Source organism: Pantherophis guttatus, chromosome 1, assembly GCF_059756535.1.
Source record: "Pantherophis guttatus breed Tessera chromosome 1, ASM5975653v1, whole genome shotgun sequence".
Classification (NCBI taxonomy): domain Eukaryota; kingdom Metazoa; phylum Chordata; class Lepidosauria; order Squamata; family Colubridae; genus Pantherophis; species Pantherophis guttatus.
Genome location: NC_142063.1, coordinates 135,636,663 through 135,652,366, shown reverse-complemented (window position 1 = coordinate 135,652,366; position 15,704 = coordinate 135,636,663). Strand labels below are relative to the sequence as shown.

The following is a 15,704-nucleotide window of genomic DNA, read 5'->3' as shown; positions in this document are numbered from 1 at the left end:
CTTCATACATTGCTTCAACACATTACATAACAATAAAGTTGTTATGCAAAGTGCGAAGTATGTCCAAATGAGAATATGGATAAGATGGAAGCAAGATGGAAGCAAGCATGGCTTTCAAAGACATAAAATATGTAATGATATAGGGAATGATGTTAATATAAACTAACACCATTTTCTTCTATTTCTTTTGCTAATTACTTCTTAATCATTTTGTGCACCTTGTATTATCCACCTTGCTTATCCATAAGAAAATAATTTGAGGGTTATGCACAAAGTAGGAACAAAAGAGAATATCAGGGAAAATTACATTAAACATCTATAAGGAATGTATATTAACTGCATACATTAGGAAACATTAATATAAAAACTCTATATATTGGGTAAATAAAAATATATAAAACAAAAACATATACCCAACACCTTTAAAACAATGCTATATTTTCATACAACATAAAACTGATCAAATGTAATGTTTTGGAAAAAAAATAGATTTTTATCATGCCTTTATTACTGTATAAATAATTCAAGGCATCGAACATACGTAATATTTCTTCTTCACCCTATTTTCCCAACAACCCGGTGAGATGGGTATAATTTAGGGAGTAACTGATCCAAAATCATCCAGCCAGTTTTCATGCCTAAAATGGGACTAGAACTCACCGTCTCCTGGTTTCTAGGTCTGCCTCCTTAACCACATCAAACTGGCTCAATGCAATTTAATTATGTAAGAATATTAAAAAATCATCACCCAATAAAAAACAGACATTTTTAAAAAGCTGCAATTAGCACAAAAAAAAAAGTATGAACTAAAATTCTAGTAAAACTCCAGCTATCGGAACAATGAAAAATGTATCAAACATTCGAAGACAGGCTTGACACTTCAGACAGGAGGTAGAACACAGAGTAAGGTGTCCTTCAAAGATTGATGTAGGCAGGTTTCAATGCAAAGAGGGATCAATTTAAATATATTCTCTCCAAAGCAATTATACATTTAAGGGTAAGTATCATTGAATCAAAAACAGTCTTCAGTATTTCGTATCGGCTGATGCTTTCTCAGCTCTGTGGGAAAACTGTTATAGTAATTTAACCTGGAGGTGATGTAGAGCAGGTATCTAATCATTCAATTTTCTGTCCCAGCAAATAATGAAAAGGCTGATAAAAATCAATTTGAATTCCTGGCAAGCAGATAATCATACAATTAAGTAAACAGATGCTTAAATACGATGACTTGAAGGAATATTGGCTACATATTATGAAAGTACCCTCTAACAGCAACACTATAAAATGCAGGCAGGCTGGGATCTTTTGGCTCATGTGTTAATTCTCTCTGGCCTGTTATGGCTGCTCAGAAGGTATCCAAAAGGAAGAAGGCTCTTCACCATGGATTGCTGGGCAAGTAGTAGAACAGTCATTCCTTACATGTGCAACAGTGGTGAGTTCCTCCCGGTTCCTCCCGGTTCCTCCCAGTTCAGCCAAGCCAGTAGCGGTGACGATATGATGTCACCAAACCGGTTCTGCCCCCCCCCGCCCCCCAATTTATTGCCGCCTCCTGAGTCTTAGCTAAACGGCTAGAAGGAAAAAGCTGTTTAAAGGGCCGCCCTACAGCTGATCAGTGTTAAAAGGCAGCGTGGTAGTAGACCGCTGCCTGCAAAAATAAATGAGTAGACCATTGCCTACAAAAACAAATGAGTAGACAGGTACAGCTCTGCAAGCAGTTAAAACCCTGGTAGAGCAGTACCTCTGCTAAATCCTAAAGAATTGTAACATGACCATCAAGCCATGCCCACAAAATAAGCCACGCCCACAGAACTGGTAGTAAAAAATTTTAGAACCCACCCATGATGTGCAAGATTGTAAACCAACCAAGCCAGTAGGATAGCAAATGTCTTATGACCAGCAGATGTTATGACAGCCACTGTTGACCTGCTATGCTTTTCCTTTCATCAGCAGGGGTATATACTTATCTTACAACCACAAATGAGACCAAAATTTCCTTCTCAAGAGCATCATGCCCCGTTTTATGACCTTTCTTATCACAGTTGTTAAGTGAATCAGGGCAGTTGTTAAGTTAATAACACGGTTGTTAAGTGAATCTGGCTTCCCCATTGACTTTGTCAGAAGGTTGCAAAAGGTGATCACGTGACTCCGGGACACTGCAACCGTCATGAATATGAACCACTTGCCAAGCATCTGAATTTTGATCATGTCGCTCAGGGATGGTGCAATGATCGTAAGTGTGAAAATCAGTTGTAAGTCACTAAATGAATGATTGTAAATTGAGGATGCTGCCCTTCAGCATTCCCAATTACAGCTGGCTCAGGAAACAGAGATAGATAGATAGATAAATAGATAGATAGATAGATAGATAGATAGATAGATAGATAGATAGAGAGTGTTACATACCTCAGGGAACCCCCCCCCCCTCATGTCAGTGGCCTTGGTCAGAATCTCTTTAAAGCAGGGGTGTCAAACTCGATTTCATTGAGGGCCGCAGCAGAGTTGAATTTGACCTGGGGGAGTGGGGGGGCGTGGTCAGGGTGGGTGTGGCTCAATGTCACTCATGTAATCAAATGCCAGTTTTGCTAGTAATTCGTTTTGCTAGCACTCTGCCAGGGAAAACAGAGCTCGTGCACAGCCCTCCTGAGCTCCGTTTTCACTGGCAGATGCAGCAGGCCAGTCCTTCACTGTTTCCAGGGCGGCCCTGTGGGCCAGATCCAAGGACCCCATGGGCCAGATAAGGCCCATGGGCCTTGAGTTTGACACCTCTGCTTTAAAGCATGTTGTAGATTATAACTGCTCTTGGCCTGGCTCTTACATCCTATTGTTTCCTAAATGCACAGATCTTTTCTCCACAAGATCCACAAAACTATTTTGACCAAATTCTTGTACTAGAAGGAGAATGCCAAGCAAACACCTCTCTTCCTGATTTCCATATTTATGCAAGAGTTAAAGACAGAAATGTATCCAATCTGCATCTGATCTTCTTTTATCTATTCATATATACAAGCACATTAATTAATCTATCCTGACAGAGCCTATACAAAATAATGTTGCTTTGCAGGGGGAATGCAGATTTCATTTCGACCTTGTGCATTTTATGCTGTCATCATTATTTTTCATCTTCTTCAATTATATGGTAGCACATTGGGGCAGGTATAACCAGTTCTGCTTCTTCAATGGATAATGGATGATACGTCTTAAGATATTGAAGATTGTTTGAAATAAAAGAAAAAGATAAAGCTGTTGATCTCGGGAGACCTTTCAGTGTTAACCCTTCTTCACAGTTTAATAAGAATGCCATTTTTAAAAAAATACTGCTCTGATTCTAATTTCTACTTGTAAAACCCACTTTCTTCTTTGCTTCTGTAAATTATGTAGCATTTTAAGTAATGTGATTATCCTTGCCACTGAAAAGTACAGTATAATATTAAATGGAAGAGAAAGTTGGAGACCATATTTTGCCACCTGATGTTTCAAACAGATATGTCTATCACACAGTTAGTGGGCTATTTTATTCATTAATTCAAAAACTCCTTAGAAACTTATATTGGCAAGCAAAGTGAAAAAGATCCTATTACACTACTGTATGACTAGTTCAATGCAGCCCCATTTGGGAATGTATTAATTATTCATTCAATGGAAGATGATACTGCAGGTTTCCCTGAGAATATGATATAGGGTGGTATATAAATATTTTAAATGAATCAAAAATTTAAAAATCAATAACTTGGGTAGGAAATTAGGAAAGAAATAGAAGATTTCAACTAGTACTACTACTAATAATAATGTAGGGAGAATTCTGAATTTATTCGAATAGCTGACTTTGACTAAGGTTCTGCAGTACTTTTATTTTGTTGCAGTACTGATACTCAGTATTAATTTGGGGACGGTATTGTGTAGGAAAGAATTAGCTAATACATTAAGCACAGTAGTGAGTTCCATTTACCTTCGCTACCGGTTCATAATCGGGAGCGTTCATGTGCAGCACTTCTGTGTATGCGCAGAGTGTCCATGATGACGTCCAGGTGGTGGGTGGAGCCTCCCACCGCCACCACTACCAGTTCGTCTGAACCAGGGCAAACTGGTAGAAACCCACCACTGATTAAGCATCCCTTTGAATAGGAATTTAGCCATGTTGGGAATATAATTTCAAAATCAGAAGTGGATAGAAAGGGCCTTCCAAGTGAAAAATTGATTATATTTTCAAACTTTAGAGGAATAGACACAATTTCTAGCTGACAAATATGTTTAAGATACATATCTTATCTGGAAAATACAGCAGTCTCTTATAAAAACAACATTCTGGATGGCGAAGAGCTGCCTTTCCCTCCAAGCTTTGAGATAGGGTGAGAACAGAGTTGGAAGAGAGTGTTGTGGATTGCTTTGGGGAAGTTTAGCTGTGGCACCAGGTTTCTCTACAGATAATCACAACTGAATGTTTTAAGTTAGAAACTGTAGCAGTATTCTTATTAAAACTATTTGAGATAAATTTCTCCTTAACATATTAAATAGAGGATCATATTTACTAAGGTACTAATTGATCTTTAAAGCCTGACCTGACTCAAGAACTGTCTCTGTTGTTACAAACCAGCCATTAACATTTACCCTTTTGAAGGTGTTTCTGTTGTCAGAAGTGCATCTATTTTATAGATGGGTGAAAGCTGTCTTCTGCATTATTCCCAATGCAGGAATTGTTTTCAGGCTACATAATGTGTTATTTTGGGGAGCTGTTTGGCTTCACTCTCTCACCATTTAGAAAATCTGAAAAGAGAAATATCTCCTCTTACTGGTTAGCTGATTTTAGCATTTTGTATATTTTCTAGTGATTTTACAGTATATTTTATTTATGATATTTTTAAATATCTCACACACATCTCTCTCTCTCTCTCTCTCTCTCTCTCTCTCTCTCTCTCTGTGTGTGTGTGTGTGTGTATGTGTGTGTGTGTGTGTGTGTGTGTGTGTGTGAGAGAGAGAGAGAGAGAGAGAGAGAGAGAGAGAGAGAGAGAGAGAGAGACAAAGAGACAGAGAGAAGCAAATATAGAATATTTTGTGCTGATCCATCTTTTTTCATTTAGTGTCAAGTTCTGCAAAACATCTGCCTGATGTAACTGTGGAAGTCCCTAGGGAAGCCAAAATCTCCTTTGCCCAAGGTGTTATAAAGAATTTACAAGATATTGATTCTGCATCTTCACAAGATCATATTTCAAAATTAGAAACAACTTTCCATATAGCACGATATCCCTTAACTATTGATATTCAAACTCCATTCGAAGAAAGAGTGGTGCCTCTGACTTTTACACCATCTATAGGAAAAATCTTTCCATTCAGCAAAATAAAAAATGGCACCCACGAAGCCCTTCTTCAAAAAAACGAAGCAGGAGCTGCTGAAAAACTTTCAGACTATAAACTGCAGGTTCAAGTGGATACCACAAGGAATACCTCCTCTCAAGGCAACATGGGCACAAGGCTGCATGCTATTCAACAGAGCCAAACCTCAACCGACCCGTCACCTTATGGGAAATCTCTTGGGATATCAGCTACCCAGACTAATTCTGACCATGGTTCTAAAGCAAAGTATTCGAGACAACCTGTGTGGACCACACCATTGCCGTCGTCTTTCCATTGGAAAACTTCATTGTCTCTTCGTGTAAATCAAGGTAGCCAGGCACAAGGGAGCTCTGCGCAGTCAAGAATTTCAGGAAGGACTGCTTCATTCAGAAAGCCTTATGCCTCAGGTGTAAACCATTTGGTAATTGATTGGAGATCATTTAATAAGCGAGTCAACTGTGCAAAGAAGCCATGTTTCCCTGGTGTGCCCTGTGAATCAACAAAGTCATTCAAATGTGGACCGTGCCCCTACGGATACAGTGGTGATGGAATACGATGTTATGGTAAGAATTTTTTGAGGGGGTGGTAAGAGGGGAGGAGAGATTACTAGCACTGTATAAATCAATTCATTATTAATTATTGGGGGTATTAAGAATATTAACATTACATGTGGGTCCTATTAAACACATGTGGCCTGGTACACCACATGCATTAATAGATTTAAAAATTTATTCCAACACTTGTGGTTGGAAACTATGGGGAAATAAATTACCAGAAGACAATCCAGTGAATAATTCAAGTTTTGATGTCAATCTTCTCAGACTTTTTCATGCTATTCCCATATTAGCAATGAATATATATCTATAATTGATAAATATAAGTAAATTGTATCTTGAGAATGTCAACTAGAATCAAAGATGAAAGATTTTCTTGTAGAATTTTTTTAGTTATACTTATGAAACCTTATTTCCTTTTTTTAACCTTAATGAAAACAGCATTGTTTAAGATGGAGAATGTGAATAGTGTATATAGTTTGTCATATCCACCTACATGATATTAATAAAAAATTATTTACTCTGAAAAAAAAAGTTTAAAAAATGGAACACAACTTTGTATATAAAAAGTGAAATATGCTAGTTCTGTTACTATTATGGTACAAAATATAAAATATATCACCGTCAGGTACTTTGGTATTTTTTTTTTCCAATCCCATGGATCATGTAATAGTATTACATAATAGTATTACAGTATGAAAGGTGGTACTTGAGACCATCATTGAGGGTAGCAGATTAGGACAAATACATTATACGAGGGAGAAAAAGCTGAATTCTTCAACATTTTAGCTACAGAATTATACAAATTGGCTAGAAATAGAATCTCTTGTCAATTAAAAAAAATATGGCATAAATGAACATAGTACAATGCATTATACTTTTGTATTATACATAGGTAATATGTATGACTTAAAAGAAAAAAACTTTGCTTTTGAATTCTATCAGTAATACTCTGAAGAGAGAATTACTCTATCATTTAAAGAGCTATACATGACTTCAGGGCACATAATCACAGTGCATATTTCTGAGGGAGAATATTAAATTGGCTGGTTAAATTAAAAAATGAATTAAATGTTTTAAAGGACCACAGTGCTGAAACCTGTTTAATAATTTGGCAAAATGACTCTTTCTTCTGTTGTTAGGGTTAGAGTTTAAATGTTTTCCACATGCTTCAATATTTTCAATTTGCTCATCCAACAAATTTGCCTAAATCTAAATCTATATATTAGGAATATACAGTATATTGATCAATACACACACACACACACATCACTTGCCATGGGAATAATTGGCAGCAATATGGCTGACGTGGCAAATTAATACACCTCAATAACATTTCCTCTTCTTATCATTTTACAAATCTTTTCATATAAAACATGGAAAAGATGTTTTAGAAAATATGGGTTCTACGACCCTCATCGCTACCTGGGATCATTAGAAGGGTAAGATACATGTGAACCATGTTTCTTTATGCATACAGTTATGAATGATGATTATATGAACATGTGACTCCTATGTGGTCTTCAGAGTAAAGAATATTGACCATAAGTTTGGCCTCATCACATCTTACTAATGATGTGATATATGATGAGACCTTTGGGGGTTTTTTTAATCTTCGTTGCCAATTATATCACCTGCTTGTGTGACTGCTGTCTTATTTTGTTTCAACACAGTTTTCTTCATGCCCTTGTTAAGAGTTGTCGGGAAGTTTCACTAAATACTCAATCTTCTTTTTAAAAAGTCATTCTACTCCAAGCTGCTGATTTTCATTTCCATTTGGAAAAAAATGCAGACTTGTTGCAATAGTCAAATCATTTACATCCATTAAGGTGGCTTACCATTTATTTTATAAGATCTCTGATGCACTGGGATTTGCCCTTATTTTTCTCTAAGAATAACATACATATAGAATAGGAAACACATTTTAGAACATAGCTTAGAAAATGGCAAGTGTTTCTTGCATTTATTGATTTGAAGAAGTTGGATGTGGTAAGAGACAAAGCAAAAGAAGAGTTGAAAAATCAATCTTGTTAAAAGACGCAGAATGTTGCCACTTAGTCTTGACTCAGATGTGACAAAAGTCATAGTGAAAGCATTTATTCATAGAAACATCCAACATAACTTCAAGGTTCAATTTAACTTCATTTAAATGGTTTTGCTAGGAGCACTGGACATAGATAGGAGAACGGATTGTTTTGTTAACTTTATTTGCTGAATCTGACCCCCACAGCAATGCACAGTTAAAATGGGCTTATATTAATTCAACAGTCCCTAAATGCTTCCCTGTGCCTAATTCTGAGCATACTTTAAATGTGTGATTTAGGGTTAGGGTGATTTAGGCGATTTTTATTCCATTTTAGCTCCCGGTGGTCTTCCGGGTGCGCTTCTGTTGGTTATCACCTTTGAAGTGCTCCATGGCATAGGGCCTAGCTATCTTCGAGACCGCCTGCTACTACCGACGACCTCCCATTGACCAGTGCACTCCCACAGAGAGGGCCTCCTTGGGGTGCCATCAGCCAAACAGTGCAGGCTGGTGACCCCCAGGGGGAGGGCCTTCTCTGTGGGGGCACCTACCCTCTGGAATTAGCTGCCCCCAGAGATAAGGAGAATCCAAGACCTCAGTGCCTTCCATCGTGCCCTTAAAACCCATTTTTTCAAGCAAGCCAGGCTGGCTTAAAAGAAATGTTTAAATGTTTTAATTGGTAGTGAGTTTTAATTGGGCCAAATTTATATATCTTTTAATTGTTTTTTTAATATTTGTACTGCATGTTTTTTAATTTTGGCTGTACACCGCCCTGAGTCCTCAGGGAGAAGGGCGGTATAGAAATTTAATAATAATAATAATAATAATAATAATAATAATAATAATAATAATAATAAATCATCTTGGGTCCCTTTCTTGTGTATATAAATCACTAAAGCATTTTTCCATGCATCAGGTATTTCTTTCTACTTCTGAGGCATCTAGAGCAGGGGTGAAATGCTCCCGGTTCAGACCGGATGGCCCGATCAGGTAGCGATGGAGATGGGTGGTTCAGAGAACTGGTAGCAAAAATCCCTGCCCCACCCCCCCATGCCCAGCTGAGCCGCACAATCATCAGAGGCTTTTTTTTTTACTTTTAAAAGCATTTTTTTCTACAACCTCTGTTATGTACTGACAGATTGGAGCATGCGTGTCAGCCACCGCCAGGCGAGGGCGCTCTTCTGGCGGGAATGAGCAGAGCACTCATTGAATAAGATGCTGACAGCTTGAATATATTAAGAGCTGTCAAAGCCTGACAGAATTGCTTAGTTCCTCAGTTAGTAGTTGTTGTAGAGATCCAGCCGTTGCTGTTAACTTGTTCTAATTAAAGGAATGGTTATGGTTAATTGAATTGGCCTCGTTTATGCCTACCCACCTCAGTATTTATCACTGGCGACGAGGATGGGATCGTGAGGCAGCAAATCGAGCAACTACGTTTCAGCTGTCACTGAGCTATTAACCATACCAGAACGCAGAGTAAGTGCCTCAGGCAACCGTCCAGGCACCATGGCCACCCTAACGATGTTTGCACCCTTTAACCAGACACAGGAGACGTGGGACACTTTCCTAGACAGGTTTGACTGTTTCTTAGCAGCTAATGACTATAAGGCTTTACCGGGTGATCGGAAGCAAGCTGTTTTCCTCAGTGTTTGTGGTCATGAGATGTTTGAGACTGCGAGAGCTCTATTAGCGCCCCTGAGGGTTCAGGACGTACCCTGGGATACTCTGATGGCCAAGTTAAAAGGACATTATGCCCCACTGCCTTCCCGTGTTGCTAGGCATTATGCTTTCCGCCACAGATATCAGGCTGAAGGGGAAACGATTAACCAATACATGGCCGCATTAAGGACAGCCGCCTTGTATTGTGAATTCCGAGACCTAGATGACCTCCTGCTGGATCAATTAATTTGCGGGGTACGGGATCTTAATCTACAACGCCGTCTGTTGGCCAGAATGGACGCCACCTTGCAGTGGGCAATTGATGAGGCCCGTGCATCCGAGCTGTCAGATAAGTCCTCGAATGAAATGCAGAAGACTGCTAGCCACTCATTAGCGAAACAGGCGTCAGCTGTTCACCATGAAGACATCGACTCAGACCACTCCACAGATGACAAAGGGGTGAGCCGTTTGAAGGCAGCGTCTAAGAAGGATCGGGACCCCGAGAAGCGGAAGGTTCAAAGTTGGTGCGATGGTTGTGGCGGAAACCACAACCGGTCTTCCTGCAGATTCAGGAACGCAGAGTGCAGGCGATGTGGCAGGAAAGGCCACATAGCCAAAGTCTGCCGAGCCGGCCAACCATCCACAGTTAAGCCTAATAGACCATTTCCCCGGGAAGCCCCGCCACAAGTAGACAAGGCCCCAGGGGGGGAGAGTGCTTTACCATCTATCGAGACACGCACAGCCCTGAGGTAGTTGTTGGCCAGGCCAGTGGGGACGTAAAAAGAAAAATTTTCCTCACTTTGTTAATTGAGGGTATTCCATGTAAAATGGAAGTTGACACGGGATCCTCAATGTCCATAGTGTCATGGAGCACCTTTAAACGCCTGTCACCCAAAATTTCAAAACACCGTTTGTCTCCATGCAATATTAGATTAAGGACTATCAAGGTAACTCCATTCCCATTTTGGGGCACGGATACGTTAGAGTGCAATATAGCAATTTTAGTGGCCGCCTGCAAGTCATCGTTGTCAGCGGCTCCTTGCCCAATCTCCTAGGGTTAGATTGGTTTGATGCCCTGGGTCTGGCCATAACGGGGGTTAATAGGACTAGCGAGGATAAGTTTGCCTCCTTATTTGATGAGTTCACTGACGTATTCAGCGAGGGTCTTGGTACCTACAAAGGTTCCCCTGTATCTTTTAGCCTAGATCCTGGGGTTGCCCCCATCAGGCTCAAACCTAGAAGAGTCCCCCTGGCACTCCTGCCCAAGGTTGATCAGGAACTAGATAGACTAATTAGTCAAGGGGTCCTGGAGCCTGTGGACTACGCTAAATGGGAGACCCCCATCGTGCTGGCAATTAAACCTAACGGCTCCCTTCGAATTTGCGCCGACTATAAGGCGACCTTAAATAAGGCGTTGCAGTCCAACCCGTATCCTGTTCCTGTGGTACAACACTTGCTGCATTCTTTGGGCCACGGTGCGGTGTTTGCCAAGTTGGACATGGCGCAAGCTTACCAACAACTTCGGGTGGACAGCGCCTCTGCAGAGGCCCAGACAATAGTTACCCACCGTGGCACCTTCAGGTGCAACCGCCTGCAATTCGGCATCTGTGTTGCCCCTGGAATTTTTCAGAGCTTGGTAGAGCGGCTGTTACAAGGACTTCCGGGAGTAATACCGTATTTTGATGACGTCTTCGTATCAGCGAAAGATGACCACGAGCTCCTGAGTCATTTGCGGCAGGTCCTAGCTAGATTCCAGCATGCTGGCCTTAAATTAAAGCGCGACAAGTGCCAACTTGGCTCTTCACACATCGAGTTCTTGGGTTTCCAGATTGACACTGCGGGAATTCACCCTACTCAGGCAAAGGTACGTGCCATCAAGGAGGCCCCCACTCCTAAATCCAAGTCTGAATTGCAGGCCTTTTTGGGCCTTTTAAACTTTTACAACATGTTTCTTCCTCACAAGGCCACTCTCGCTGAGCCTCTCCACCGTTTGCTTAAGACTCAAACGCCTTGGTCCTGGGGGCCCCGGGAGGCTGCTTCTTTTGCTGCTGTTAAGGACTTACTGACTTCTTCCAACCTGTTGGTCCAGTATGATAGCTGCCTCCCATTGACCCTTGCCTGTGATGCTTCGCCCTATGGCGTCGGGGCTGTCCTCAGTCACCGCCTTCCCAATGGCTCTGAGGCTCCAATTGCTTATTTCTCCCGCACACTCTCCCCAACTGAGCGCCGCTACGGCCAAATTGATAAGGAGGCTCTTGCTTTGGTGGCTGGAGTCAAACGTTTCCACCACTACTTGTATGGCCATTCATTTGACCTCGTGACTGACCATAGGCCTCTCCTTGGTATTCTGGCTGGGGACAGACAAACCCCTCAGATCATTTCCCCTCGCATGGCGAGATGGGTCAAGTTCCTGATGGCTTATCATTATCGTCTCCTACACCGCCCCGGTAAGGCACTGGGCCACGCGGACGCCTTGAGTCGTTGCCCACTTTCCTCGCCGGTCGAAGACCCTGCACCTGTCGCTGCTGTTCTGCTGATTGACGACCACCGCCTCCCCATCACTGCCGCGGATGTGGCGCAGCTCACCGTTAAAGACAAAACCCTCTCACAAGTCCTTGACTGGGTTCGGAGAGGATGGCCTCTTGATCCTACTGCCCCTGAGTTCCAGCCCTTCAAAATCCACCAGACTGAACTGACTACTCTAAAGGGGTGTTTGCTGTGGGGTTCAAGGGTCATTATACCGCCTGCCTTGCAGGGGAGTGTTTTATCTTCTTTGCATGAGGGTCACCCGGGCATCGCCGGTATGAAAGCCTTGGGGCGAAGTTATGTTTGGTGGCCTGGTTTAGACCAGGATATTGCAAATTGGGTCGCTAACTGTTCTCCCTGCCAAGAGTCGTGAGCATCTGCTCCAGCCGCCCCCCCTCGGGAGTGGGAGTCCCCCCGCATTCCTTGGTCCCGTCTGCATGTTGATTTTGCAGGACCTATACAAGGTCATACATTTATGGTTATCGTAGATGCCTATTCTAAATGGGTTGAAGTGGTGCCTATGCTTTCCACATCATCGGACGCTGTTGTCCGGGCGTTGCGCCTATTGTTTGCTACCCATGGGCTCCCTGATGTCATTGTCTCCGATAATGGCCCTCAATTTACATCTGCCATTTTCCAAGGGTTTTTGGCAGTGCTAGGCATTCGCCATGCCCGTGTGGCCCCGTTTCATCCTGCCGGAAATGGTTTGGCTGAGAGGGCCGTGAGGTCAGCTAAGGAGGCCCTCCGTCGGTTGAGGTCAGGGGATTGGAAGTCTAAGATAGCCACCTACCTTTTGATGCAACACTCTACCCCCTGCCTGGTCTCCAATCGCTCCCTGGCGGAACTGCTTATGGGCCACCGTCTGCGAATTCCCTTAGATCGTTTACATCCGACCTATTCCCCTGAGTTGCCCTTAGACTCCATGGGTGGGGTCCGAGTTTTCACCGAAGGGGACCCTGTCTATGCTAGAAATTACAGTGGCGACCCCCGTTGGGTTCCGGGAAAAATTTCAGGGGTTATGGGACCACGTTCTTATTCTGTCCTCCTGGCCGATGGCCGTCTGTGGCGAAGGCACATTGACCAGTTGAGGGCACGGTGTTTGCCAGACTCGCAGGAGTTTGGCCCCCGATCCTCGCCCATTCCTGTGAGTCCACCAGTGTGCATGCGCGTGCCTGACCACCTACTGTCGTCACTTCCGTTGGACTCACCTGTGCGGAAGGAACCGGTAGCGCTTGATACTCTGGGCGACAAGGGGTTAACTCCTCCATCCCCGAACATCGCCGATTCTCCAACCCAGTCGCCCATCCCGACTGCCGGGACCAATTTACGCTGTTCAGGGAGGAGCCGTCACCGCCCAGCATACCTGCGCGATTACGCATGTGCCATTCCGGGGGAAAGGGGTGTTATGTACTGACAGATTGGAGCATGCGTGTCAGCCACCGCCAGGCAAGGGCGCTCTTCTGGCGGGAATGAGCAGAGCGTTCATTGAATAAGATGCTGACAGCTTGAATATATTAAGAGCTGTCAAAGCCTGACAGAATTGCTTAGTTCCTCAGTTAGTAGTTGTTGTAGAGATCCAGCCGTTGCTGTTAACTTGTTCTAATTAAAGGAATGGTTATGGTTAATTGAATTGGCCTCGTTTATGCCTACCCACCTCAGTATTTATCAACCTCTTCGGCAAAAAAAATGCTTTTAAAAGTTAAAAAAAAAGCCTCTGATGATCGCGCGGCTCAGCTGGGATCATCGAAGGCTTTTAAAAGAAAAAAAACCTTTTTTTCTTTTAAATGCCTCTGACGATCCAAGCTGAGTTGCCTGATCGGCAGAGGCTTTTTCAAAAACTCAGCTTGGATCGTCAGAGGCAGTTAAAAGAAAAAAACACTATTTTTCTCAGCTGGGATTGTCAAAGCCTTTTGAAAGCATTTTTTTACAATCTCTTTGCCGAAGAGGTTGTAGAAAAAATGGCTTTAAAAGTAAAAAAAAAAAAAAGAGGCCACGCCACCCAGTCACATTATCCCCCCCACCAAGCCACGCCCACAGAACCGGTAGTAACAAATTTTAGATTTCACCACTGATCTAGAGTCTAGTTTTGCTAGTATCTTGTGTAAACTGTGACCACCAGCTTTCAGCATATCAACTGTAACACATTCATTTCCTGAAGCTTTGCCAGTATTCATTGATTTTATGCAGTAGTGAAATCCAAATTTTTTTACTACTGATTCTGTGGGCATGGCTTGGTGTGCCTTGGTGTGGCTTGGTGGGCGTGGTAGGGGAAGGATACTGCAAAATCCCCATTCCCACCCCATTCTGGGGCTAGCCAGAGGTGGTATTTGCTGGTTCTCCAAACTACTCAAAATTTCTGGTACCAGTTCTCCGAACTGCTCAAAATTTCCACTCCCGGTTCTCCAGAACCTGTCAGAACCTGCTGGATTTCACCCCTGATTTTATGGCACTTAATACTTCCTCCATTAGAATATCTGGCATTTCCTTTTTCATGGATGTTGTTATTTTTGAGTGATCTTGATCTTTGCATAGCTCTGAATAGAATTTTTCAATTATTTCTAACATTTCCTGGCTTGTTCTACACACAAAGTCATCTTCACTGCAAAATCATTCTTTCTTGTATTTATAAGGTTGCATTTTGCTCTATTAATCCCTTTGTTTTCTTCAATTGCCTTTTTCACAAGCTTCACATTAAAATGACATGTTTCTTCTTGGATACATTTTCTTATGGTGTTGCAAAGTTCAATGTACTCCAGTTTATTAGTCAAATTTCTGGTAGTCTTCATTGTTCATTGTTTTTTCATTAAATCAATAGTTTCATCAGAGCTTTTTTGACTGTACAAAGTGTTTACCAACAGTGCAATAGATATAGCAGATTCAAGGATGTTTTTGACTATTTGTTCATTTTGGTCTGTAATGTTCATCTCTTCCAAATCTTTCAATAGAGCAAAGCAATTTGATAGATTAATCTCAAAAATCGCTGTTCTCTTTCAACAGCTTATCACTCCACTCTTTATTTTTATTTTTCGTGACATCTCTATCATTTTCATATACTCTTTTCAACAGTCTATCTTCACTTTAGTTTGTACTATTCTGTGGTGACTTCCTTTGTTAAACCAATTGATGACAGTACAATCACAGAATATGGTTTTATCACTTGACATGTTGTAGTCAATTTTGCTTGTCTACCCAGATGGACTCTTCCATGTCCATTTTCTGCTAGCTTTTTTCTTGTAAAATGAGTTCATGACATAAACTTTCTGCCTTTTAGCAAAAACTACTAGTCTGTCACCTCTGTTATCTCATTCACCACTTCCATATGGGCTAGTTGCTTTTTCTTCAGGCATTGTTCTTCCTATTCTTCCATTAAAGTCACCCATTAGTATTTTGTATCAGCATTTTTCTTTGTCTTCAAGGTGGGTGACATCATCATAAAACTCTTTGACCTCACCATCACTGTAGCTTATTTTTGACTTGTAAGCTTGAATGATTTGAAACTTGCATTGTTTGTTCAATGGAATGATGCATTGGGCTACTCATATATAGTTTCAAATTTTATCACAGAGACTTTCAGCTTTTGGTTGATGAAAAAAACCAACTCCGCCACATTGTCC

At 41.8% G+C, this 15,704-nt stretch overlaps 1 protein-coding gene across 1 annotated transcript in view; it reads left to right on the top strand.

Annotated features, from left to right (window-relative positions):
* Window positions 1-15,704, top strand: part of VWDE (von Willebrand factor D and EGF domains) — a 325,020-nt gene that overhangs the window by 247,743 nt on the left and 61,573 nt on the right. The window contains exon 23 of the mRNA XM_034424473.3: window positions 5,076-5,891. Within this exon, the coding sequence (XP_034280364.3) occupies window positions 5,076-5,891 (816 nt within the window). The remainder of the gene's footprint in view (window positions 1-5,075; window positions 5,892-15,704) is intronic.